This window comes from Periplaneta americana, chromosome 6 (genome assembly GCF_040183065.1).
Source record: "Periplaneta americana isolate PAMFEO1 chromosome 6, P.americana_PAMFEO1_priV1, whole genome shotgun sequence".
Taxonomy (NCBI): domain Eukaryota; kingdom Metazoa; phylum Arthropoda; class Insecta; order Blattodea; family Blattidae; genus Periplaneta; species Periplaneta americana.
Genome location: NC_091122.1, coordinates 2577501 through 2603836, shown reverse-complemented (window position 1 = coordinate 2603836; position 26336 = coordinate 2577501). Strand labels below are relative to the sequence as shown.

General features: G+C 39.0%; 1 protein-coding gene across 2 annotated transcripts in view; it reads right to left on the bottom strand.

Annotated features, from left to right (window-relative positions):
* The window catches only part of goe (gone early), a 102864-nt gene that overhangs the window by 8390 nt on the left and 68138 nt on the right, over positions 1 to 26336 (bottom strand). For both annotated transcript variants that reach the window (XM_069827309.1, XM_069827310.1), the window contains 8 exons: positions 20648 to 20848; positions 19270 to 19397; positions 17697 to 17925; positions 15509 to 15607; positions 11218 to 11399; positions 11030 to 11143; positions 5212 to 5476; positions 1793 to 1888 (listed from right to left, as the gene is read on the bottom strand). In XM_069827309.1, the coding sequence (XP_069683410.1) occupies positions 1793 to 1888; positions 5212 to 5476; positions 11030 to 11143; positions 11218 to 11399; positions 15509 to 15607; positions 17697 to 17925; positions 19270 to 19397; positions 20648 to 20848 (1314 nt within the window). The remainder of the gene's footprint in view (positions 1 to 1792; positions 1889 to 5211; positions 5477 to 11029; positions 11144 to 11217; positions 11400 to 15508; positions 15608 to 17696; positions 17926 to 19269; positions 19398 to 20647; positions 20849 to 26336) is intronic.

Genomic DNA, 26336 nt, shown 5'->3' with positions numbered 1-26336 from the left:
CAGGGAGTTATACCTGAAAATCTTGATTTGCATAATACACGTCACTGTTCGCCAACAGAAAACCACAATTTAAGTCACACGGAGTTAGTGTGCACTCGAAGTTGGTTGCTTGACGGTTGTCAGCCCACTTTGAGGTCTGTGGATATAGAGGGAAAAATTGGATCGGTGTCGGTTAGAGTTCCCGAGTAGCTCAGTGGTAGAGCGTTGGTACGTTAAACCAAAGGTCCCGGGTTCGATACCCGGCTCCGGAACAATTTTTCCCTCGAAATTATTCAAATCAACTTTACAGGGAGTTATACCTGAAAATCTTGATTTGCATTGAAAAAAATGTTTGCTGTTGCTACAAAATGCCTCTGATTAATTATTTTTTGTCTCGTAAGTACATCCGCATTACATCTTATCATATAACCATGGCAACAAGCTTCTACTAATTATTTTGCATGAGAAATACATTATGAAAGTGATTAAATATTGGGCTCCTCTTGGATTCCGAGTCTCAATTGTATCTTCAAAGTTATGATTGCAATCAAACTCTTGAGTTATAAATACGCACAACGAATAACGAAATATCACTCATAAAATTTTCACAGTTCTAAGTACGTCTACTGATTGCTGAGAAAAATGAACAAGAAATCTTAATGTAACATTGCTTGTGTAGTCCACTGAAACTCCTCCTAAGTAGGGCAGGGGACAAAATTAGAATAAGCAAAAAGCAAAAACAGTCCCATCTCAAAGAAAAAAGAAAACAATTACCGTATTTACCCAAATATAAGCCACACTTTTTTTTGCTAGATTAAGACCATGAAATATATCTATGGCTTAAAATCAGATATGCAGGCATGCAACAAGGCTTCAAGACGTGCTGTATAACAACCTTGATGAGTGTGAAGATGATATTCTTTGGGACAATTACAATGTTTCAGACTCAACAGAAGAGGAAAGTGACAGTGAATGAAGAATGAGTGAATATATGTATGTACATATTTTGTTTCTCTGTTCTTTACAGCCAACGTGTAGTGAGTTATAGAAATTAATTTTGCATAAAATCAGTGGTTGGGTGTAATTTAGTCTCATCATATTTGAATCCATTTGATACCCATTTCACTATCATATCAGTACATCATTTAGAGGTTAAGTAAGGTGCTGAAATTTCCTTTTTCCTTTTTTCCCAAAAACTAACCCAAAAATGTAGGTGCGACTTATATTCGGATAAATACGGTATTATGAAAATCACAAAATGCGGCTGGAATATGATTCCGTCATAAGTAAAGTTACCAGTATTACAAAATTTTCTCGTGAACTACAAATCATAAAATTCTGGGACTTGAACCAACATGTTGAACACAATTGTCTTCATGATAGTAGGCAGTAACACTTAAAGCAATGAGGTAGACCAGTTTTTCTTATGGCCTCCATGTGCAGTCAAATATTGCACATTGTAGAGCAGTCCACATGAGACAGGAGCTCAACCAAGTGCACTCTAGTATGCGTATTGCATAACCACCTAAGCAGGTATCAATATACATGTTAATATTTTGAATATATGTATATATCACAACTCATATAAAGACAAAAAAAAGTCGGACACGTGAAGACAAAAAATGGCATTTTAAAAGTGCACTCCTATTCTCAGTTGTTATAGTCACAGCTGACACTTTTGTCCCATTACACTGCCATGAATATTACTACCAACATCACAAATTCACAATTATCGAAGTGTTTGGTCACTGATAAATTGGAGATACTAGCAACTGCATGAAGGTTGGGGATTGCACCCTGGTTAGTGCATTACCTGAGCGTGTGCCAGGAAGAAGATGGCGTCACTTTCGAGTGTCTCCATGGCAGGCTGGTGCACGTGGGGCTGGTCTGCAAGGGCCTCCACCATCGCCTGCAACAACACAGACCAGCACATTGTTTAGAATGTGCATAAATTAGTTGTTTTAGTACAGGAAAGATACATTCTGTACAATCTCACTTTTCGTTTGAAAGCAATACTTTCCAGCTCTTGTCTTTCCCTTTCCAACAAAAGGTTAATATATGTAGGCCTAATGCTTCTCAAACCTATATGGCTCTATGGATGTTCATTATGGGGATCTGCTTCTATAAGTCAAATCAAGCGTATTCAAACATTTCAAAATCGGGCACTAAGGATAATCACTGGAGCACCGTGGTACATCAGAAATGAAACACTTCATTCAGATATAGATCTAGCCAAAATAGAGACTGTACTTCATTCTCCTTACACACGGTTATATGCAACATTGTCAACACATTCTAACAGCTTAATCAACCAGATTCCTCGGAACCTGCCCTCTGCAAGGCCTGATCGTCGTCTCAAGAGGAAAAGACACACTGATTTATTGATGCTTTGAGGAACGTTAATGGACGTCATCCTCTACACATGTCTCATATTATTGTAATGTTAATTTTTTAAGCACAATTGATAGTACCAATGTACAAAAATTGTCAAATAAAAGAAAAAAAAATCTCACTTTGAAGCAATATCACAATAATGTGGTTTCTAAAATATGGGAGGAAAGCACCAGGTGATAATAATGATTTGTAGCATGTCTATTGCTCTGCTCTATATTATCACTTGTTATTGATTTAATATATTTTTCATTATTGTGGCTCGTGAAGTAGTCATAAACATACAAACTCACGTTTGTACCTACATTGGTAGTATTTAATTATAAGATGTGTTGTGTATATCAATTCTCGATGCCCGTGCGTCCTACTTTAAATGGTTCAAACCTACCCGCGCAAATGAGAGTCGCTGCTTTCTCTCTCTCAGAAAGCAGGTTGGCTCGCTTTTTTTTTCCCCTCTTGTGAGGGAGAAAGCAAAGATCGCGCGGCGACGAGTCACGTTGGCAGTAGAGATACCCCCAGGCACTGTGACGTCAACGGCGTCCTCAACCACCATTGTTCCGAGGGGTATAAATATGGCTTGGACACAAGACAAATGTCGGGATGAGCCCTAAAAGAAATGGGCCACGGACCTGCACTCATATCCCCATGAATCTCCCTAATTAACTCTAAATTAATTAACAATTACATCTCTCCCCCCTCTTCGCAATTGAGCCATCATATAGCCAAATGGCTGGTCTCGAAATTGAGACAAATCAACAAGGCTCATGACAACAATCACCTCCTACATAATAGCCAGATTGGCTAGTCTCTTATATGAGACAACTCATCCTGCCTAAGGTATTCCGTGGTTTTCCTCAGGCGTAAGACAAATGTCGGGATGAGCCCTATAAGAAATGGGCCACGGACCTATATGCCCTTCCCCATATATATTCCCCTTTATTATAAACGACGTATGCCCTAGTTCAGAACCTATAAATTGTCTATTAAATATACGAGGTCACTCAATTAGTCGCAATTTGAAAGGACAGGGACCTCTCAAATTGCAGATTAGATTTCACGGCGCTTCTTCTGACGGCCTTCACATGCTTTGTCAGCGAACAACAGATGACAGCGTCTCGCCATCCTAACGGCAAACACCAGCCAGCTCTTCCTCTTCCCGTTCCGTGATCACTTGATCAAATCTCAGTCCCCCTCGCGTATGTGGTACCTAAGAGGTTACGTCCAATTTCGGCTTCCCCTTCAAAATTTTCTAGAGTTCCTTCAGTGGAGCAGCGTAATCCGGAGTGAGACTAGTAGCCAACAGGCTTGGAGCTCACATATTTAGTTTTGTACAGCCCCCAACCCCTTGCAAGGACGCGCTTTGCGTACATTTTAAAATTTTTCCTCCCAATTCTCTTTCGATTTTTCGAGGCCAGGCCACTTGTTCTCCAGATGGCAAAGAGGTAGTTCTAACGCGACCTCCGTCACTGGCAGCAGTCTCCCAACCAGGCCTACGCTATGGTTGTCTTTTGTTCGGACGTGTCTGCACACGGCCACCACTCCGGGAACAGGGAGCCAAGCTGCGCCCCCGTCTCCTGGATACTTTCCTACACCAGCCTCACTTCTTATGTATTTTAAACTTATTTTATTCTCGTCTCGCTACTAGTCTCATCACCACCTCCAACCCATCCACTTCTCTTCCTGACTTCGACTCCCACTTATCCCGGCTTGTTCATAAACCACAGTCCTCTCCTGAACTCCCCCCCCTCTAGTGTCGGTAAGTCACATAGTACGCTGTGTTGATCCTCCGAACGCTAGAGACCACCAACCCCCCCCCAGTGTCGGTAAGTCGCATAGTGCGCTGTGTTAGATCCTTCGACCTAGAGAATCAACCATCATCCCGATTCCATCTCTCTCGTTATCCTGCCCACCCCACAACACACATGAAAGCAAGCCGATTTTTCCCCAGGCACTCCCGTTACCCCTACCTCCCACTCATTCAAGTCGCATTTTACTATCACCCATCATAACTCTCCCCGCATCGAAGCCTCAGGACGAATTTCTAAACTATCAATTTCTATCACGACTCCCCCGTTACCCCTACCACAGAACTAGGAGGGAACCATAGTTACACTTTCACTGTTATTTCTGTAATAAACAATGTTACTTTAAAAACAGTCTTTCCTTTAAACTTCACCACAGTTTCGTATCACCCCACCCACAAGCGACAGCCATCTTGTCACGTCACTCCCGTTTCCCCTCCCCACCTCGACAACACGTCGGAGAGGAACGACCACGGAGACCGGCGTACGACAGATGCTTTCAACTGTATAGATTTTTAAGTTATTAGGCATGCTTAGGAAATAAAATCCGAATACAACAGAAGTTCTGATATACAGAATCCTGACGACATTTTTTAGGGTAAGCCAGTTTTCCAAACCCACACGGCCAGATCAGTTGTCGCGAGCGGATCGTGTTAAGCACAGCGTCTGTGCACCCGGTCTAAGTAACTCCAATAGTTGTTTGTTTTTGTTTGTAAACAACTGTTTGTTTCTTTCTTGATGCGAGGTGGATATTTGCACTGTCATAAATTTGATGCATCCAATATTTCGTAGCTACATGTTGGCTCCATCATCAAGGAAGATGAAGCCTGGGTGTTGGATCCATTATCAAGAGTTCCAAAACGTTGGATATCTCTACGATTATGACGCGATGCAAATGCTAAAATTCCTCGCACTAGATAATTACCATGAAAGTCTCAAATCATACTACATGAAGCATTCCCAAAACTGACAGTTTTACATAGCAGCGTATACCTCCTTAAAGGAACATACTGCCAGGCAATGGGTGTCCAGTGCTTACCGAGTGTGCCTGGCGAACTGCGGCCACGCGCCGCAGTGTTGCCAGTGCTGTTCTGTTGGCCACGAGCTCTGTCACACCCCCCGACTTGACCAACTCTCTTGTTAGGAACTTCATAGGCCCCCGGACTGCGAGGGCTGACTGGTTGACCACCGCGTCTGCCATGCTGAGCAGCTTGCCGTCTGCGTCGTACAGGACATCCCACGGCAGGACAGCCGACACCATCGCAGAGGCCAGCTGCACCCCCAGGCCGCCGTACAGGACTGACCTGGAGTGAGAGACAGTGTGCTGATCATGTGCCCAATGCTCAAAGTGAAACAATTCCCTTCAAGAAGTAGTTCCAATGTGTTTACACTAGTTCCGCCTACGTGTAGTTCAGGATTGGGATAGCCAGTGTGAACAAGTTTCTTCTTTTTTTTTTAGGTTATTTTATGACGCTGTATCAACATCTAGGTTATTTAGTGTCTGAATGAAATGAAGGTGATAATGCCGGTGAAATGAGTCCGGGGTCCAACACCGAAAGTTACCCAGCAATTGCTCATATTGAGTTGAGGGAAAACCCCGGAAAAAACCTCAACCAGGTAACTTGCCCCGACCGGGATTCGAACCCGAGCCACCTGGTTTCGCGGCCAGACGCACTGACCATTACTCCACAGGTGTGGACAAGTTTCTTCTTCCTTACCCCTGATTACAGGTAACAGATTGATCAGCTTAATACACTTCAAAGACGACAATTTTCATCAATTTCACTATGCTGTCATCTAATAACTGTAAAAGAAGTCACAATTCAACCCTGATGGAATTGCATGGAGTAATACCACAGTCTAGTATATACAGTGACGAAGTTTGGGTTTATGAGGGTAATAATAATAATAATAATAATAATAATAATAACAATGATTTATTTAACCTGGCAGAGTTAAGGCCATACGGCCTTCCCTAACACTCGGGTACTAGGAACAATAGACTGTGCCGGTACTATTTCGCATTGTCTGTAATGAGGTGATAGTAGCGATCCTAGTGGTTAGCAACTATGGATGCATATTTACTATGTATTGAGCTTCGTGACTGAGAGAAGAATCCAAAAAGAATAGCTGCCCTTGAAAAAAGGGGTACCGAGCAGTAACAACACGTAAATTAATTGTAAATCAACAATATTATATTTTTGATTTTAATTTTATTTTTATTTTATTTGATTTTTATTTATTTTTGGGGGGCAGCTATTCTCGACATGAATAATTTATTTTTCATATATAGAGCTGTACAGATGGTTATTTACAATTAACAAGGAATGTCTTAAAACATTAATCTTGAAGTTCCAAAAGATCGATATGGAAACGATGAAAGAAACTGATACAAAATCTTGAGATAGTGCCCCTTGCATCATAGAGCAAGCCAATTACTTCCCAGTGACAAACTGGTAAGTGGTATTTCTCTTCCAGGTAAGTAAAACAGGGTTCATAATGTCTTTTCTTTTCCAGATCTACTTCTTGTGGTTGTAATTCAGACTGTGGTAATAGCTTGCAGCAGTACTTCCATCTAGCGATCATTACCAAATAATTCATTTCGACAGCGGAGTTCATAGTGGTTGTTCCCTTTTATATACAGTATGTAGCCATTTCGTAACATGGGAACCGTAAGTAATATTATTAATTTCAGGGGGTTATTCTTTGAGATATTTCAAACCAAAAAGTTTAATACAATTTTGCTTGTTTTTGAATCCTTTTCGAGAAAAAAAATTATATTAAACATTTTGTAGCATGTTTTGGGAAAGCCGTTGATTTAATTCCCAATATGCTCAGTCAATTTAAGAGAGTAGTGTATTATGATAATAAATGATTGAAAGAATTTTAGTTTTGTCCTTTAAATGTGCAGAAATTTGATCTGAAGAAATGTAAGTTTTCGTTCTGCAAAGGAATTTTAAAATGTGATGCACTGTAACAATGCTGAAAAGCAGTGGTTCCCAACCTTTTTTGACTGACGAAACACTTTACTGAACGCCTACTATCTCGCGACACACTTATTTGTTTTTAATAATAATAATAATAATAATAATAATAATAATAACAACAATAATAACAACAAGTGCTTTTCTTCTGGATAAAAATATGGTGGAACTCTGTGTAGAATATTTTATAGCGGATGGGGAGATAATTACTGTTCACTGCATGGGAATTTTGTCGTTTTTAACCTCCTTTTCGTCCAACTAAGACTTTCAAGGTCTGAGCGGAATTCAAAGAAAAATTATATTAAAAACATAATTATTCACACATACAGTATTTCTGTTTCATGATAAAAAAAAAAGGCAAGAAAAAGGTGCCAGAACACCGTTCAAGCGCGTTCCGCCAGAAAAAAAGCACTGATAACAACTTCTTTGTATTGTCGGACATTCAGTGTTGTAGATAGGTCGATGTTAACATGCAATCGAAAATTCTACGACGCTTTATCAAGGTGTCAGGTTATTTAGCATCTGAATGAGATGAAGGTGATAATGCCGGTGAAATGAGTCCGGGGTCCAGCACCAAAAGTCACCCAGCATTTGCTCATATTGGGTTGAGGGAAAACCCTGGAAAAAACCTCAACCTGGTAACTTGCCCCGACCAGGAATCGAACCCGGGCTACTTGGTTTCGCGGCCAGTTGCGCTGACCATTACTCCACAGGTGTGAACGTGTATTTGTTATCAATATTGTTAGGGTAAAGAATTATGTGCAACAATAGTCTAAGATTCAGAGGATGATGGAAATAACATCGAAACTTGTCATTTAGATAACATAACAACAAGTCCACACCTGTGGAGTAACGGTCAGCGCGTCTGGCCGCGAAACTAGGTGGCCCGGGTTCGATTCCCGGTCGGGGCAAGTTACCTGGTTGAGGTTTTTTCCGGGGTTTTCCCTCAACCCAATATGAGCAAATGCTGGGTGACTTTTGGTGCTGGACCCCGGACTCATTTCACCGGCATTATCACCTTCATCTCATTCAGACGCTAAATAACCTAAGCTGTTGATAAAGCGTCGTAAAATAACCTACTAAAAAAAAAACATAACAACAAAAATTTATAATGTTAACACTGTGAAGTCATTATTTATTTATTTATTCAAATAAGTTAGCAGTTCTTCAGTGATTAATGATTATATAGGTGCTAAAACAGTGAATTCAAAAATGAAAGTTTACGTTATAAAGTGGACTATCAATCAATCTTCTTAATGTATCCAGCTGTTTGCTGACAACATAAAGTCCACTGTAGTCTATTCAGTTGTTGTTTTTCACGAGAAATGAGGGGTATTTTGATCGGTGTTCATTATAGACGCCTGTTGCTAGTAGCCAGAGTTGGGGTGTAGTCAATATATACTGCAGGGCTGTGTCTTCTGCAACTGGTACTGATGATTTTAATTTACTTCTTTTGTGGTTTATGGATGGACAGTATAGAAGAATGTGTTCCAGATCTTCATCATGATCATTACACCACAGACAAGTAGGATTATCAGAAATGTGAAATCGGTGTAGGTACAATTGAGTGACAATGTGACCTGTTCTGGCTCTTGTTAAAAATGTTTGAACATGTCTGGGCAAGTTTTTGTACATTTCCAGGTCATTTGGGTTCTTTTGTACAGACTGTAAAATTTTTCCTTTGTCAGAAGACAGCCAATTGTTGATCCATAGGTTTGTAAAATGAGACTTTACTGAAGCAAAAGCACTGTATAGAGATATCACTTGAAGAGGTCTTGGTTGCAAATATGTTGCCTGTTTTGCAATGTTATCGACTTTCTCGTTTCCAGGTATACCACAATGACTAGGTATCCATTGAAATGTTATTTCCTTTTGGAGTTCTTTTAGTTTACTTAGTTGTTTCTGAATTGAAATAATTCTATGTGCATATAGGTTTGGTACATATTTAATTATATTAAATATAGCCCCTTGGAGTCGGTAAGTATGCAAATAGATTTTTCAGAAATTTGAGTACCACACTGAAGAGCAGCATCAATAGCTAGCAATTCAGTGTCAAGACTATGTGGACTATGGCAACAGAGCTCTTCATAGTGAAGACAGAGAAATCAGCGCTTCTATGATGAAGAGAGGAATATTGAACACTTGTTAATCCCGAAAATTGTTGTATCGAGGTTCGACTATAATTGAGAGAAGAATTTTCCAGCCTCCTGAATATATGATATAATACAGAGCGTTTGCGTACGGGTGAGGCCAGGAAAGCGGCATGTACTGATACGCCGCTTTGTGCGCGCAGTTGTTGAGATACGCTCGACAATCAAGGACATCAAGGTCGACAAGTTATCAGTTGTGAGCCAGATGTTGCAGTATTTAATACGTACAGTGCAGTTTCTTGACACAGTTGCTTAAATATTCAGTGTTGTGTAAAATTTGTTAACAATGCAAAATGCAAAATTCACGCTTGAACAGAGAGTTTTTATGTATGCTGCATATGTGAAAACAGAGTCATGTAGAGAGGTGTGTAGGCAATTTGAAGTGAAATATCCGGGTGCTCCAATTCCGGGTAGAGAAACTGTTAGACGTCTTGTTAACAAATTAAGGACAACATAAATGCTACAATTCCTAAGCGAAAACAAAGAGTATTGACGGGAGAAAAAATTGATGAAATCAGTGCACAATTCACACGCTCTCCTAATACATCTCTAAGAAGGGTTTCACAGGAAGTTAATGTTTCAAAAACATCAGTCTTTACTGCTGCTAAACTTTTAAAATTAAAATCCTACAGAGTATAGTATAGAAAGCGGAAGCTTACGGATAGACGATTCCCGCAAGCGACACCGCAGGCAGGCCGCTTTCCTGGCCCCACCCGTAGGCGAACGCTCTGTATAATATAATATTGTTTTATTAATTCAGTCTAATTAACATAATACCTAACGCGAAGTAGCTCACCACGTTAGTGAAACAGAGCTACCCTCTAGCAGGAGGCCTTTGCCCTTCAAGGGACACATTAGGCTATTATTATTATTATTATTATTATTATTATTATTATTATTATTATTATTATTAATTAACATATCACAAATATAAAAAGTCAATGACACTTACCCATGTAAGCGATCATTGTGTACTATGCAAATATGTTGTTGTTGTTTTCTAATGCCAGGCGTTTGAAATAAAGTCATTTGACCTCTTGCACTCCAATATTTTTCAAAGATATCATGGTCAGTCACTGAAGCACAGATTTTGAGATGTTCTGAATCCATTTCTTGATTTGAGTTGCACAATGGGCAGTTAGGGGACTGATATATTCCAATTCTATGCAGGTGTTTGGCCAAACAATCATGGCCTGTTGCCAATCTAAATGCAGCTACAGACGATTTTCGTGGTAAATCGGGAATTAACTGTGGATTATGATGCAGAGAGTTCCATTTTTTCCTTGGGATTGTGTTATCAAATTTTGTTTGTTGAAGTCTAAGTATGTAGATTTAATAAATCTCTTCACAGAGTAATACGTAGATTTAGTAACAGGTCTGTAAGTAGTAGTGCTGCCCTTCTTTGCTAAAGCATCCGCATTCTCGTTTCCCAGGATTCCACAATGGGATGGTATCCATTGGAATACAATTCTTTTATTGAGTGATATTAATTGAGAGAGCATTTTAGTTATTTCTGCTGTTTGAGATGAAGGTGTGTGTTTAGAGACTATTGATAGAATAGCTGCTTTGGAGTCTGACAATGTAACTATGCAAATGACATTTAACTATGCAAATATAAAAAAAAATTAATTAATTAAATTAATTTAATAATACAATATTATATTATATTGACTATCTGAACATTTCAACATGTTTTCTAAGCTCCTGAACACAGATTACTCACAAGGGGTACTGCGGGTCGAACAGTGGGGGCACGAGTGCAGGCAGGGGCACCACGATGGCGTTGGCTGCTGCGACATAGGCCGGCCCTGGGCTGTGGGACATCACATCCAGCCACCTGCAACACAGCGGCGGGTTACTGGCAGTCAGTGCGGCCCACCCACTCTGTTCTGCTGCACACACCCCCCTCACCTGTGCTCCTGCACGGGCCTGGTCAGGCGTTCCTGCTGCGCCTCCCGCAGGAACTCCACGCCGTACTGGATGTTCTGGAAGAAGTCGTTTTTCTGCACGAACAGCTTTGAGTAGTAGGCGTCCCGGTAGCTGCTCTCCAGCAGGTTGGAGGGGAAGCCCACCTGCAGATCTAAGGCGTCCACCTGAAGAAACAGCGATTAGGTTGACTCTACATCCTGACAAGTGTTCAAATTATCACCAACTATTCTGATGAAATTATTTTTAAGAATTTACTTACTTACTGGCTTTTAAGGAACGCGAAGGTTCATTACCGCCCTCACATAAGCCCGCCATTGGTCCCTATCCTGAGCAAGATTAATCCAGTCTCTACCATCATATCCCACCTCCCTCAAATCCATTTTAATATTATCCTCCCATCTACGTCTTGGCCTCCCCAAAAGTCTTTTTCCCTCCAGCCTCCCAACTAACACTCTATATGCATTTCTGGATTCGCCCATACGTGCTACATGCCCCGCCCATCTCAAACGTCTGGATTTAATGTTCCTAATTATGTCAGGTGAAGAATACAATGCGTGCAGTTCTGTGTTGTGTAACTTTCTCCATTCTCCTGTAACTTCAGCTTAGCCCCAAATATTTTCCTAAGCACCTTATTCTCAAACACCCTTAACCTATGTTCCTCTCTCAGAGTGAGAGTCCAAGTTTCACAACCATAAAGAACAACCGGTAATATAACTGTTTTATAAATTCTAACTTTCAGATTTTTTGACAGCAGACTGGATGATAAAAGCTTCTCAACCGAATAATAACAGGCATATCCCATATTTATTCTGCGTTTAATTTCCTCCCCAGTGTCATTTATATTTGTTACTGTTGCTCCAAGATATTTGAATTTAAGAATAAATAAATTTATTTTGAATTACAGTTACACAGATTTACGCAACAATAGACCAACTGAAAATTTGAATAAAAGTGAGATATTTGCACTAATCTGTTGATGGCAGGCTAATTTAACTCGGAAAAAAATCAAGAACGCGATATCTGAATTTTGCTGCTATTTATAAGCATAAAATTTACTTATTTATTTTACTTTGCAATATTAAATAAACTCTTGGCCTGTTATTAAAAATTGATTAGACCTTTTTTAGTATTATTTGTGCTATTTTTTTTGTAATAGTATGAATGTTGTAATACTTTTTGCATAAAATGTTTAATGAAAACCAGATTTATTTCAATGGTCAATACCTCGGAAACGATTTTTGGCAGTTGCTCTCTTATTGGGTAACTTCGTCCAATTATAGTCCCGTCGCTCTAATTTCCGGCAGCCAATCAGCTACAATTAAACACGTGCGTCTTGTGATTGACTGATGAAGACGTTATGTATTTCCTAAGGCTCGATAAATACTTAATATAATCGCCCGCCATTTTGGCTCTTTCGTTGGCGTTCGCAGAAAGCACACGAAGACGTTATTTGCCGCTCAATTATTTGCTGAATTACAGAGCGTTTGATTTATTATCATAGGAGCTACGACATGATAATGTTTAACGGTGTGGCAAATAGATTCCTCGTATGGTAGCTCGGCAACGAAAGAACAAAAATGGCGAACGATACTACCTACCTAGACTTTATAGAGCCTTGACTTCCTAAGACGTAAGCAAAGAGGAGGAGTCACGCCGGGAATAACAGCGTAGCGAACTTTAATATTCACTTAATTTTCACTGACTGTGTTTAAGGAAGCCATTCTATTGCAGGGTACTTTTTCCGAGGCAGGGTGGCACCAAGGCACTCTTATGATTTTCAAATACAGCCACTGTAATATTGTTGGACATTTATTATTAACATTATTAGGTACTACAGAACCAGCTTTAAGTTATATATTTTTAAGACTATTAATTGCATTACTATCCTAAAATGTTTCGTCTACAAAAAGTCATATTTTATTCATATTTAAACAATTTCATAGTGAGTTCTACTTCGCAGACCTAATAATCTCTATGTCTAAATTCGAACCTATGTATTTTCTTGTGACATTCCATAAATATTCCTTCGGAAATTATGATGATGATGACGATGATGAAGACGAAGATAACTACTATCGGTCCTACCGAAATCACAGAGCCAGGGCACTTTTTTTGTTTAAAAATACACCACTGGCAAAAATACATAATGTTTCATGTTCATACGAACTTCATTTTACTCAGAATGACGTCAGAATTAGCTTTATAAATGCCAATGTAACTTGGTGAATCAGTCTGTGTGTGAAAGGTGAGAAAGCTAATTACTTGATTAAATGGCGATCTTACTCGTGTTAATTATGTAAGCATGTGCGGCTTACAGCTGTTTCGGTGCTACTTGACACCATCATCAGAGCCTTCTGTTTCTCAGCGCCATCTCAACTTCGCTGCCTCTTGTGTGGGTGCGTTCGTGTGATGAAGAGATGTGTGATGGACAGACAGGCAGATCATTCCAAACTCGATACAAAGAACACATTAATCCTTCTCCGGGCAACAAGGGTCCATCGGGCCCTGGCACTACTATTTTTGTGAATAAAATTAAAGCTATTATTTCTACCTACTTGAAATTTAATGACTTTGTTAATTTCTGTGTTTTTTATATTTAGGGAGAAGGAAAATATTGTAGTATTTTGCACAAATGTTCTAGAACACTTTTACTTCTTTAAAGTCTCAACCGGGCACGCAGGGTCTATTGGACCACAGTATATTTTATTGGTTTTTCTCACTTCGTAACTAGGTTTCACTCTTTGAAACCATTCAGTGATAATCTGACGGCAATGGAATGTTGGCAAAGTTATTTCCGAAGCTCAACAACAATGGCATTTAAAAAAATGGACCAATTATGCGTTATAATAAATATAAATAAGTCAGGGTGAAGTTATGCTAGCCATAATACGGTGTAGTTTATAATAGAAAGAGTGACTGAATCTCTCACCTTTACTTTATTTTTATATGGGAGTAATTATTATGGAAAAGCCGAAGAAAGTCAAAGAGACAAAGGTACGGTCTTTAGATGTTACAGTATATCTGAATGCATCTTAGTTGTGCTATTATACTGAAGAGTTGTTATTAGGTCAGATATTCTGACAGACTCAGCATAAGTACTTGTGTGAAGAATCCATTCAGGATTTGCTTAGAGAACCTGAGCTAAGAAAAGACGATTCTAGCTACGAGCCAAACGGTAACGCCGATAATGAGGATCTATCTATCAATGAGAAAAGCAGTTATCGCCAATGTGATCCAAAAGAGGTCAGTGTCGACCGTCTAGAACTAGGATATGGGGGGAAGCATTCGTTCAAACTGCTAATTTCTTTGGTAAAGATGGCACCACGTGGAACTCTCACCCTTTTCCGACAGGCCGAGCTAGGGCTCACAATATTACCAAAGGGTCAATAAATAAAGTCACTCTTTCACCTGAGAAATCTATTGATGCCTTCAATCTTTATACTGATTCAGTTATAAGTGACATAGATAAATAATCAAGAGGCTGAGCGGCTATATTTGGAAATAAATTTTGCACACCCATGAAAGTGTTGTAACGACACTGAATTGCTGCCATTTTTCGGTCACATGAAAAAACTACTAAATTATATCATTTATGTATATTATCATGGATACTTTGGTCACTATAATAATATCATTACTAAAGAAGATTAATATTGTGTACAATAAAATGATTTTCTTCTGTCAATGTATTAAAATGGCATGTGGGTCCGACGGACCCTTCTTGCCCATCAACGTTACAAAAGTAGGTTGCCCGGAGAAGGGTTAAAGCAATAACCAGAGGACACAATACATCTACATATGCCGAACACGTAACTAATGTTAACCACACATACAATAACATAAATACAGACATGGAAATCCTACACATACAACCCAAGAACCAAAAACTCAACACACTAGAACAATATGAAATATACAGACACACTAAAACACACCCTAATCAAATTCTCAACACACAGATCAATTTCAGAACACACACATTATTTGACACAACTCTTCATCACACGAACGCACCCACACAACAGGCAGCGAAGTTGAGATGGCGCCGAGACACAGAAGGCTCTGAGGATGGTGTCAAGTAGCACCGAAACAGCTGTAAGCCGCACATGCTTACGTAATTAACACGAATAAGATCACCATTAAATCAAGTATTTATATTCAAGTGTTAAAAGTAGTGTACAAAAGATTCAACATGGAGTAAGCTAATTCTAACTGAAAGATACATCAAGAACTGGTAAAAGACAATGAAATCTCCGCCCTGGCTGGAACTCACCTTGTGCAGCGCATGGGCTCGCAGTTCTGGCTGCAGCCACGTGGCCTGCTCCAGGCGCCTCTTCAGCTGGCTGCGGGTAGCATCAAACATCTCGCTCACCTGTTCACAGACACATGAGCCTACGTTACGTCGTTTTTTCGTTGCCAACAATAACAACACATCTCCCACCTGACAAAATATTGTTCCCCTCCAACAAACACAGCGTCCTCTAGAAACATTTGAATGTCATTCTGCACAATGCTCTTCTTCCAGATCTAAAATGTCTGATGCCCTGTATCTTACTTACTGGCTTTTAAGGAACCCGCAGGTTCATTGCTGCCCTCATTAAGCCTACTTTCGGTCCCTATTCTGTACAAGATTAATCCATTCTCTATCATCATATCCCACCTCCCTCAAATCCATAGTTTTTTTTATTTTAGTAGGTTATTTTACGACGCTTTATCAACAGCTTAGGTTATTTAGCATCTGAATGAGATAAAGATGATAATGCTGGTGAAAAGAGTCCTGGGACCAGCACCGAAAGTTACCCAGCATTTCCTCATCTTGGGTTGAGGGAAAACCCCGGAAAAAACCTCAACCAGGTAATTTGCCCCGACCGGGAATCGAACCCGGGCCACCTGGTTTCGCGGCCAGATGACCTGACCGTTACTCCACAAAATCCATTGTTACATTCTATGTACCAAATCTCAAAACTTTATTCCTTTGCTGTGGTCGTGCCAGAGAATTAGTCCAATTCCGAGACTTATTGTAGGGATTCGTAACAAACTGTTTTTTACGGTGATGGGTTGTTAGCCCTTCGCCCAACCCCCAAGCTGGAGGACCACCCCTCATCGGCTGTCCGCGACTGCTTATTCAATATATTCACAGCTACCCTCCATACCTGGAGGCCGTCTCCTCTATCCGCAACCTGAGGACGCGCCATGCCGTGGTGATAGGGACCCACAATACATGGCTCTGTATCTTAAATTCAATATTTTGTACTTAAGTTATTATTTCAGAGAACGCCTCAATTAAGAAACGATAGTGTTTTAAATTTGAATTAGGTTTACACACTTCTCAGTAAAGTAGTCAGTTGTCATTAGACAGAGCTAATGCAACATTTGCAATACAAAACATAGTTGGTTCCCATCTAAAAATTGAAAGTTGACTCAATATCTTGAAAATTATTTGTACTAAGAATACCTTCGATTATTGTGATTTTCTACTGACTGACCTCAATGTCAACCAGTCGCAAAGATTACAACGTGTTCATAATTCTTGTGTTTGCTTCGTCTGCGATGTCCGTCGTGCTGACCACATTACCCCATCCTTCCAAACTCTTAAACAGGCTACGGCTTAACGAACGTAGAAATTTTCATTCCCTTGTTCTCCTTTTCCAAGTCCTTCACACCTCTACACCTAACTACCTTGCCTCCCGTTTCAGTTACCTGTCGTCATATCATAATCTCTTCACACGCACGCAAAATAGCCGCATACTAGCCATACCAACACATAAGACATCATCGTATTCATCATCATACACAATCTCGCTCTCACGCTTGTGGAATACCCTACCCAGTGACATCAGAGACTGTCGGAATTTAGTAGCGTTCAAAAGCAAACTTATTAAGCATTTTCTTACTGCGTAGAGTAGGTTTAGTTTTTAGTTAATTAATAAGAAAAAATGTTTTTCTCTTCTTAACTTTTATAATAAACTGTGTAGCTTTTATTAATCAGTTAATCTTTTAGTACTTTGATTTTTATTGTATTTGTAAATTTAATATTAATTGTAATTATAATTGTGACTGTATTCTTAATATTGTAGCTGTAATCCCCTGGTAGAAGGGAAGAGAAGGCCTGATGGCCTTATCTCTACCAAGTTAAATAAATAAATAAAAAAAAAAATAAAAAATAAATAACGTGTATCAGATATCCTCTTCGATGTAATTTAACTTGTAATTGTCAGTTTGTGTATATCAGAAATATTTCACATGCTATCAGAGGTGAAAAAGTACATTACATGTAAGTTACTTTATTGATGGGAATTCCTGTGATTTTTCTCTATTCCTCACTGCTTTTTTCAATTAAATCTTCTTTATTCTAACCTTTGGTCTACGACACACTTCATGACACCGGTACCTTTATTATAGGTTGGTACTTCCTTTCACTACGGCCCCCACAGCAAGGCTATATCTTCAGTGAAACTCACCACGTCCACAGCCGCTCTCCTGGCCAGTTCAGGCGTTGCCTGCTCCTGCAGTGACGCCAAGGCGAAGCCCATGAATCGCTGCAGGATCTGCACACAGGCCTCCCACCTCTCCACCGTCTTCGCCCCGGTCATCTCTTTGTGGAAGTAGCTCACCGTGTCTCGGTACTCGCGGGACAGGAACGGGACGTAGTCGAGTGCCAGCACCCACATCATGTAGTTGTTGAGGGACCTGCGGCATCAGACGCGGTGTCTATGGTTAACTGAATTACTTTGGAATAAAAATATGCATCTGACTTGGTGCCCCTTCTTGCTAAAAATTCTTCAATTTAGATCTTATTTGAATAAGCTATTTGCTACAAGGCAGAACAGATGAACCATCCAGGGCTCGAGCAACACAACCCTGACTTACTTACTTACTTACTGGCTTTTAAGGAACCCGGAGGTTCATTGCCGCCCTCACATAAGCCCGCCATTGGTCCCTATCCTGAGCAAGATTAATCCAGTCTCTATCATCATATCCCACCTCCCTCAAATCCATTTTAATATTATCTTCCCATCTACGTCTCGGCCTCCCCAAAGGTCTTTTTCCCTTCGGCCTCCCAACTAACACTCTATATGCATTTCTGGATTCGCCCATACGTGCTACATGCCCTGCCCATCTCAAACATCTGAATTTAATGTACCTAATTATGTGAGATGAAGAATACAATGCGTGCAGTTCTGTGTTGTGTAACTTTCTCTATTCTCCTGTAACTTCATCCCTCTTACCCCCAAATATTTTCCTAAGCACGTTATTCTCAAACACCCTTAACCTATGTTCCTCTCTCAAAGTGAGAGTCCAAGTTTCACAACCATACAGAACAACCAGTAATATAACTGTTTTATAAATTCTAACTTTCAGATTTTTTGACAGCAGACTGGATGATAAAAGCTTCTCAACCGAATAATAACAGGCATTTCCCATATTTATTCTGTGTTTAATTTCCTCCCGAGTATCATTTATATTTGTTACTGTTGCTCCAAGATATTTGAACTTCTCCACCTCTTCAAAAGATAAATTTCCAATTTTTATATTTCCATTTCGTACAATATTCTCGTCACAAGACATAATCATATACTTTGTCTTTTCGGGATTTACTTCCAAACCTATCTCTTTACTTGCTTCAAGTAAAATTCCCGTGTTTTCCCTAATCGTTTGTGGATTTTCTCCTAACATATTCACGTCATCCGCATAGACAAGCAGCTGGTGTAACCCGTTCAATTCCAAACCCTCTCTGTTATCCTGGACTCTCCTAATGGCATACTTTAGAGCAAAGTTAAAAAGTAAAGGTGATAGTGCATCTCCCTGCTTTAGCCCGCAGTGAATTAGAAACGCATCTGACATAAACTGACCTATACGGACTCTGCTGTACGTTTCACTGAGACACATTTTAATTAATCAAACTAGTTTCTTGGGAATACCAAATTCAATAAGAATATCATATAAAACTTCTCTCTTAACAGAGTCATATGACCCTGAAGATGACAAAAAGGATATTTCACAGACAGTTACAAAATCTCTCGTCAAACTCACACTCTGTCAGTGGTGGAAAGGACCTGCGACACGTTTGGAATGTAGCTCTGAGAAGGCAGGAGCACTTCAGTTGCATTGCCAATCTTCGCTTGTGGGAACATCGCCTGCAGGATCTCGCGCAGTGGGACCTATGGCAGCATGTACAAAACACATAGATCAGTGCCTCCTGGACCTTCATTCTAAGACATTAAAATTTTAGGAGTCATAAATGTCAGAAGGAAGGGAGTAGGGACAGAAATACGACACCTGTTCAACATCTGCCTGGAGGAATTAGTGAAGAACTGTTTTCAGAACATGGAAAGGGTGATAGTAGGAGAAAGACGAATAAAGCACATGAGATTTGCTGATGAAATGGCGTTGTTAGCAGAAGAGGTGACAATACTAAGGGACATGCTACTGGAGCTAAATGACAGCTGTGAGCAGTATGGGATGAAGATAAATGCAAACAAGACGAAGACCATGGACATAGGAAGAAAAAGAAAAATAAAGAAGGTGGGGCAAGTGGACAACTTCAAATACTTGGGGTGTACTATAAGCAGTAACATGAGCTGCTGCCAGGAAGTCAAAAGGAGGATAGCAATGACCAAGGAAGCTTTTAATAGAAAAAGGAGCATCTTCTGCGGACCTCTGGAGAAAGAACTAACGAAGAGACTAGTGAAATGCTTTGTGTGGAGTGTGGCATTGTATGGGGCAGAAACATGGACGTTACGACGAAATGAAGAGAAGCGACTAGAAGCATTTGAAATGTGGATATGGAGAAGAATGGAGCATGTGAAATGGACAGACAGAATAAGAAATGAAGCTGTGTTGGAAAGAGTGGGTGAAGAAAGAATGATGCTGAAACTGATCAGGAAGAGAAAAAGGAATTGGTTGGGTCAGTGGCTGAGAAGAAACTGCCTACTGAAGGATGCACTGGAAGGAATGGTGAATGGGAGAAAAGTGCGGGGCAGAAGAAGATACTAGATAAGAGACAACGTTAAGATATACGGATTGTATGCAGAGACTAAAAAGGAAGGCGGACAATAGGAAATATTTCATAATGTTTGGTTTGCAGTGAAGGACCTGCCCTTGGGCACGAATGTCTCGTGTATACAGTTCCATCTGTCATTTTATGTTAGGAGTAAAAAGTTTACAAGAAAAGGAAGCATTAGAGCTGATTTTAAACAAAGACTCGCTAGAGTGAAATTGATCGTGTTTCATACACATCTTCCCAAATGAATTGACGTGCAGAATATAGAATATTAATTCAGTAGTTTAGAAGAAACAGCGGCTGTATCTAAAAAGACAGGCAGATGGCATGTCAAATATCATCTTGGCATGATATATTTTCGTGAAAACATTCAGATCTGCTGTAATGTTGGGTGGCAGATGCACTCACAGAGGGCGCCAGAGTCTGCAGCCGCGCCACAGTCTCGATGCTGGCCGTCTCGGGTTCCTGCAGTTCTTCTGCAGCGGGTGTGATCTCGGCGATGCGCTTCTCGAAGTGGAAGGTGGTGTCGCTGAACCGCTCGGCCGCATGTGTGGTGGCTCCCAACAGTTGCACCACGTCACGCAGGTGGCGCATGTACGCCGTCACCATCTGCAACAGTCACGTGACACCTAGTACCACGCCAGTCAGCATAACAATTATCACAGCCTGCTGTAGCCTTCATCAGATTCAACATCCGAACTGCAGACCTACTGAAGTCGAGCAAACCACACATGAAAGATAGCAGGGACGGCAAAACTCCGGTCTGTGTGTACACAATAATGCTTAACACTAATTTATTTAATCAGTTAGCTGACTTCCATATTTATATACATGTATTTAGTTTATTCTTTTATTTTCCATGTTGTTCAGAAAGTAAGTTCCGAAAATACGTTCAATCACGTAAAACATCACAATAATAGTCATTTACAGAGACCGAAAGTTTAGGCATTATGAATGATTAAAATAGGCAGGAAAAAGGCATCATAAATATAAAATAGGCAGGCAAAAAGGCATTATAAATAGCTAAAATACGCAATAAGAGACAATTACAAAAACCTTGCACTAGACCCACAACCTTGCACTTTCCACAAAGGAATTTCGGCAGCAAGAAAAGCTTTACATAAGTCAAATGCAAATTGAGATTTTCGACTCGATGTTGCAATTAGTGTTGGAAGGAAAGAAATCTTCTTCCCAGTAGCCTTGGAAAGTGCATTTTTGTGTTTGGTTGTACTGATATGTTGCGATATGAAATATTTAGCTAGCTACAACAACGTCGCAATGAAAACTGAAAGAAAAATAACCGTTAAAAAAACGTTAGACCCGCACTCATTGTTGCCTTGTCAAATAAACACAAGCGATGATTAAAACGCTTACTGTTATACATTTTTGCACGGCAGCACTCATTGTTGCAAAGAGAATATGAACTGACCACACTGACTGAAATACAATAACATACATTCGGTGAAGTCACTTTCATTGTAGCGGTTATAGAAATAAATTAAAATATACCTACTTGTAGGCAACTTTAATAATAACTCAATAAATAATAGATAAATAATCAAATAAAGGCAAATAAAAAAGCATTTATTTTGTAAATTAGGCATTTAAATTAAAAAAGGCAGAAAAGGGCAACATAAAACTGTGACGTTTCAATCACAAAGGTATAATTCGTACAGATTTACTTTCAAAATGAAGTTAGTTTTAACACATTTAAAAAGGCATTCTGCCAAAGTTCCGGTCTCCGGTCATTTATATTCGACATGTATGTTTAGTCAACAATTCGATAAGGCATAACTCATGAGGCAACTAATCAAGAAGATAATGGAGTAGAAATGTATAGTATAAGACAGTAAAATTAGAGTTTATTCGCCCGAGGCAAAGTAGAGGGTGATTCTGTAGAATTAAACACTATGGATCTCATTAAAATTCATGAAGTGACTGAGAGATTCTATTTGTTTTATGTCATTTTATAAAGTTAATGCGATCTTATAAGGTATAATAAATGTAGTTGTCTCAGTCTTAATATTATTAGATAATTATTCTAAAATTGTATAACTAAGTTTTCTTATCTCTGATTAACGTGCAATATAACTGTAATTTAAATAAGAATAATCAATTTGTAAGATTAGCTTCAACAATGAGAATGCTAGAAGTATGTATTCCATGTCTGTTGACAATAAAATTAAATATATAATAATAATAATAATAATAATAATAATTCATTCATAGTTTTCAGACCAGGTCTTTCACTGCAAACCCAGATACAACACCATACATAACATTATTACTAATTAAGTTTGTGTATGAATGTATGACATTACATGGTGAACAAATATAAAAACAACGAAAATTTAACGAAATTATTGTCACTTTTTCAACTACACATACGATATTTTATTTATTTATCACGAACAATTAAAAAAAAATATCAGCAAAGAACCTGGCCTTCATTACGATTATTATTATTATTATTATTATTATTATTATTATTATTATTATTATTATTAAATTAAATTATCACCAATTCCATCAAGACTAAATAATTTTGCAGTTGATAAAAAAACCATTAAATAACCAATTGAAAAATTCTTCAGCTTTCCTCTTACAGTCCAGATCTCACTACAAATGATTTTCATCATTCAGGACCCCAAAGAGAATGCTAGAAGGAGAACAAATCTGCAACAATTGAAAATGTTCACGCAAACACGGGTGCCATCACTGCATTCTAATGGCGAGAAGGAACAGATGTCTGACTATAAATGTGACTACCTAGGCCTACATTGAAAAGGGACTTTTTTAGTTTGCAGCACAAAATTTCTTTGTTAAATTAATAACTATTGGAACTTACTTCCTGAATACTTCCTGTACCGATATTTGTCCATTTCATTTAGATATTTGTTTATTCGCTTTTGACTTCACCATTACCATCACCATCACCTCCACCCCCATCACAATAACGAACCTGTTTCATTATGTCAACTACAATAAAATGTATAATAAATAAAACACAAACCCGAATCCTATTTCACATCTCCACCATTTGCATCTAGTCTACATAACATCTTTTAATTTACACCATTTCTTCTCTTGAACGGAAGGTCAAACTATAATGCACATATCTTTACGATCACTTCTATTGCCTGGTGGCAAGAACTAATACCCCAAATGGGTGAGGTTCAATTCCGGACTCAAGCAGAACAGGAACTTCATCAAGTCTCGAATTTTAACCCTCATATATGGGAGAGTTGCTGCTGTCTAAGACAGTCAAAGTGTGATGCAGGCCTGTGGCTGGGTAAGCTGATGTACAGTTTCAAATTCTTAAAGTACGTCTAGCACTGGATTATGCAAATACGTGGAATGTTAGAGAATTAATAGAATTAGAAAGGAACGGACGTAATAGAAAACACAGCCATTAGCAACATTGGTTCTGACAGCTAATATGAGGAAAGAAAGATGCAGTTAGTTAAAGTATTCGAACAAGTAAGGTGACATTATATTAGACTCTCAAAAGTAATGTCAGTTTTTTAAGTTTGGTGTTTTGTAAGATTTTAATGATTTTCTTTAGTTGAACAATGCAATTTATAGAATGTTAGGTTAATATTGCGTATTGTGAACATGTGACTGTCGTCAATTGTTAATACAAAGAATATAAAATGGAAGTGATGAAGTCTGAGATTAGAATCCTTCTAAAGCATCACTGCAAACAGTGAAGGTGTCGTTAGTGAGCACGTGGCACAACAATGGTTCCAGCGTTTAAATAATGGAGGACAAATTAAAGATTTACAACGAAGTTATGGAATATTGAGAATAGACGCAGAGTTTCGGAAGAAAATCCACAAAAAAGTATTTGTAGGTTGTCAGAATAACTTGGTGCTTCAAAAGATACAATACATCGCCACATTAAGATGCTTAGAAAATCATACAAAAGTTGTAGATCTTTACCTCGTGAATTGACACCTGAACAGGCTCAACGCAGAGTGGATATCTGTCATCAGCTTATCTCTAATTCCATGGATGATAGATTTATCAGGAGAATTGTCACATGTGACGAAAAATGGGTATATTACCGCAACCCTGATACCTCAAAACAGTGGTTCGATCCCCGTCAGCCTGACAAAGTTCTCGTTAAAATTGTTTCAGTTCCAAAGTAATGTTATTTCGTAAGCCAGTTCAAAAGGGAAACAATTTGAAGTTTTGAGAAACCTGCATTTTAAAGCTTCATGTTGCTGTAAAATATCAAAGAATCATTGAAATTACTTCCAATTCTGTTAATGATGCCATATACTGTACAGGGTGGAAGTGAAGTAACCTTGCAGATGGAAAGGGATGATAGGGTACATTGAAATGAATAGAAAACCTACATTACGTTTTGTGACTAAATGCACGGTTAATTAGAAAATTAGTTTGAAGATTCAGAAGTCCGGCAACATCGTCGTTAACACACTCTACTGTGATACAGATGTAAGAGATCAGCGAACTCGGTGTGTCTCGGTAGGCGAGTTGCTCTCTGCCATGACGTTGCCATTTCTTCACATTGTACAATGACTTTAAAAATTAAATTTACACGAAAACTGTCCACGCTATTGAAATATGCCAGAGGAATAAATTATTCTTTATTAGATTTTCTATCGATATGGACAAAAATCACGATCCTACTCGCAATAGTTGCCGAATAAGAGGGTGTTAAACATTGAAAAAAAAAAACAATTTTTTATTAAAAAACTATGAACTTTCCTTCAATATGATATTATAGTTTTTTGTTACATACAACATGAACTATTCGCTCTGGAATTCTACAAAATTATTTCACTTCCACCCTGTAATATATTATAAGTTTCAAATTAGAATGTGTTAATTACATTTTTCACAACAAAAAGCTTTGAAATTCAGTTTCCAAAAACTTTAAATTTTGAATATTAAAGATTTATTAATTTGTCCTACAGAATAATATCTGTAATATTGAGAATTAATATTTGAGGAGAAAAATTCGCTCTGGCGCCGGGAATCGAACCCGGGTCCTTGGTTCTACATACCAACGCTCTGACCACTGAGCTACGCCGAATTCAAGGACCCGGGTTCGATCCCCGGCGCCAGAGCGAATTTTTCTCCTCAAATATTAATTGTCAATATTACAGATATTATTCTGTAGGACAAATTAATAAATCTATAATATTCTCATAGCTGCAGTGCATATGTCTGTACAGATTACTGTGCACTTAACTGCGGAATCCCAGCCAAACAGTCACTCAGCTGAGTGCGCTCCTAGTATAATGGCAGTTGACATTGGACATATACGTCAACATATATGCCTAGCTTGGAGTCAGGCCACAAAGGGAAACAGTGAAGGAGGAGAGTTCGGTCCGGTGCTGTGGATTGAATTCGGCGTAACTCAGTGGTCAGAGCGCTTGGTACGTAGAACCAAGGACCCGGGTTCGATCCCCGGCGCCGGAGCGAATTTTTCTCCTAAAAAAAAATTAATTTTTAAATTTTGAGTTGTTTCCCTTTCATGTGTCTGGTGGAATTTTGAAGGTGTTATGGGCAACATTGAAACAGCTGTATCTCGACACCGACTGAAAATTGGACACATGTTTATATGAACTTTTCTACTCAAAATACTCAATACTACCATCTGCCATTCCTCGTAAATCACCTGCAGATGTGAAGTTATTTATATAAGTAATTGATTAACTAGCGGACTTACTCGTGTTAATTATGTAAGTCTGTGCGGCTTACAGCTGTTTCGGTGCTTCATCACACCATCCTCAGAGCCTACTAGATCTCGGCGTCATCTTGAATTTCTCTGCCTGTTATGTGGGTGCGTTTGATTGTTGAAAAGTGTTGAGAAGTGGAGTCAAATAGTGTGTGTGTTCTGAAATTGATCTGTGTGTTGAGAATTTGATCGGGGTGTGGTTTAGTGTGTCTGTATATTTCGTATTGTTCTAGTGTGTTGAGTTTTTGGTTCTTGGGTTGTATGTGTAGGATTTCCATGTCCGCATTTATGTTATTGTATGTGTGGTTAGCGGCGGCCGGGTAGCTCAGTTTGTAGAGCAGCTGGCTATGAACTGAAAGGTCCGGGGTTCGATCCCAGATGATGATA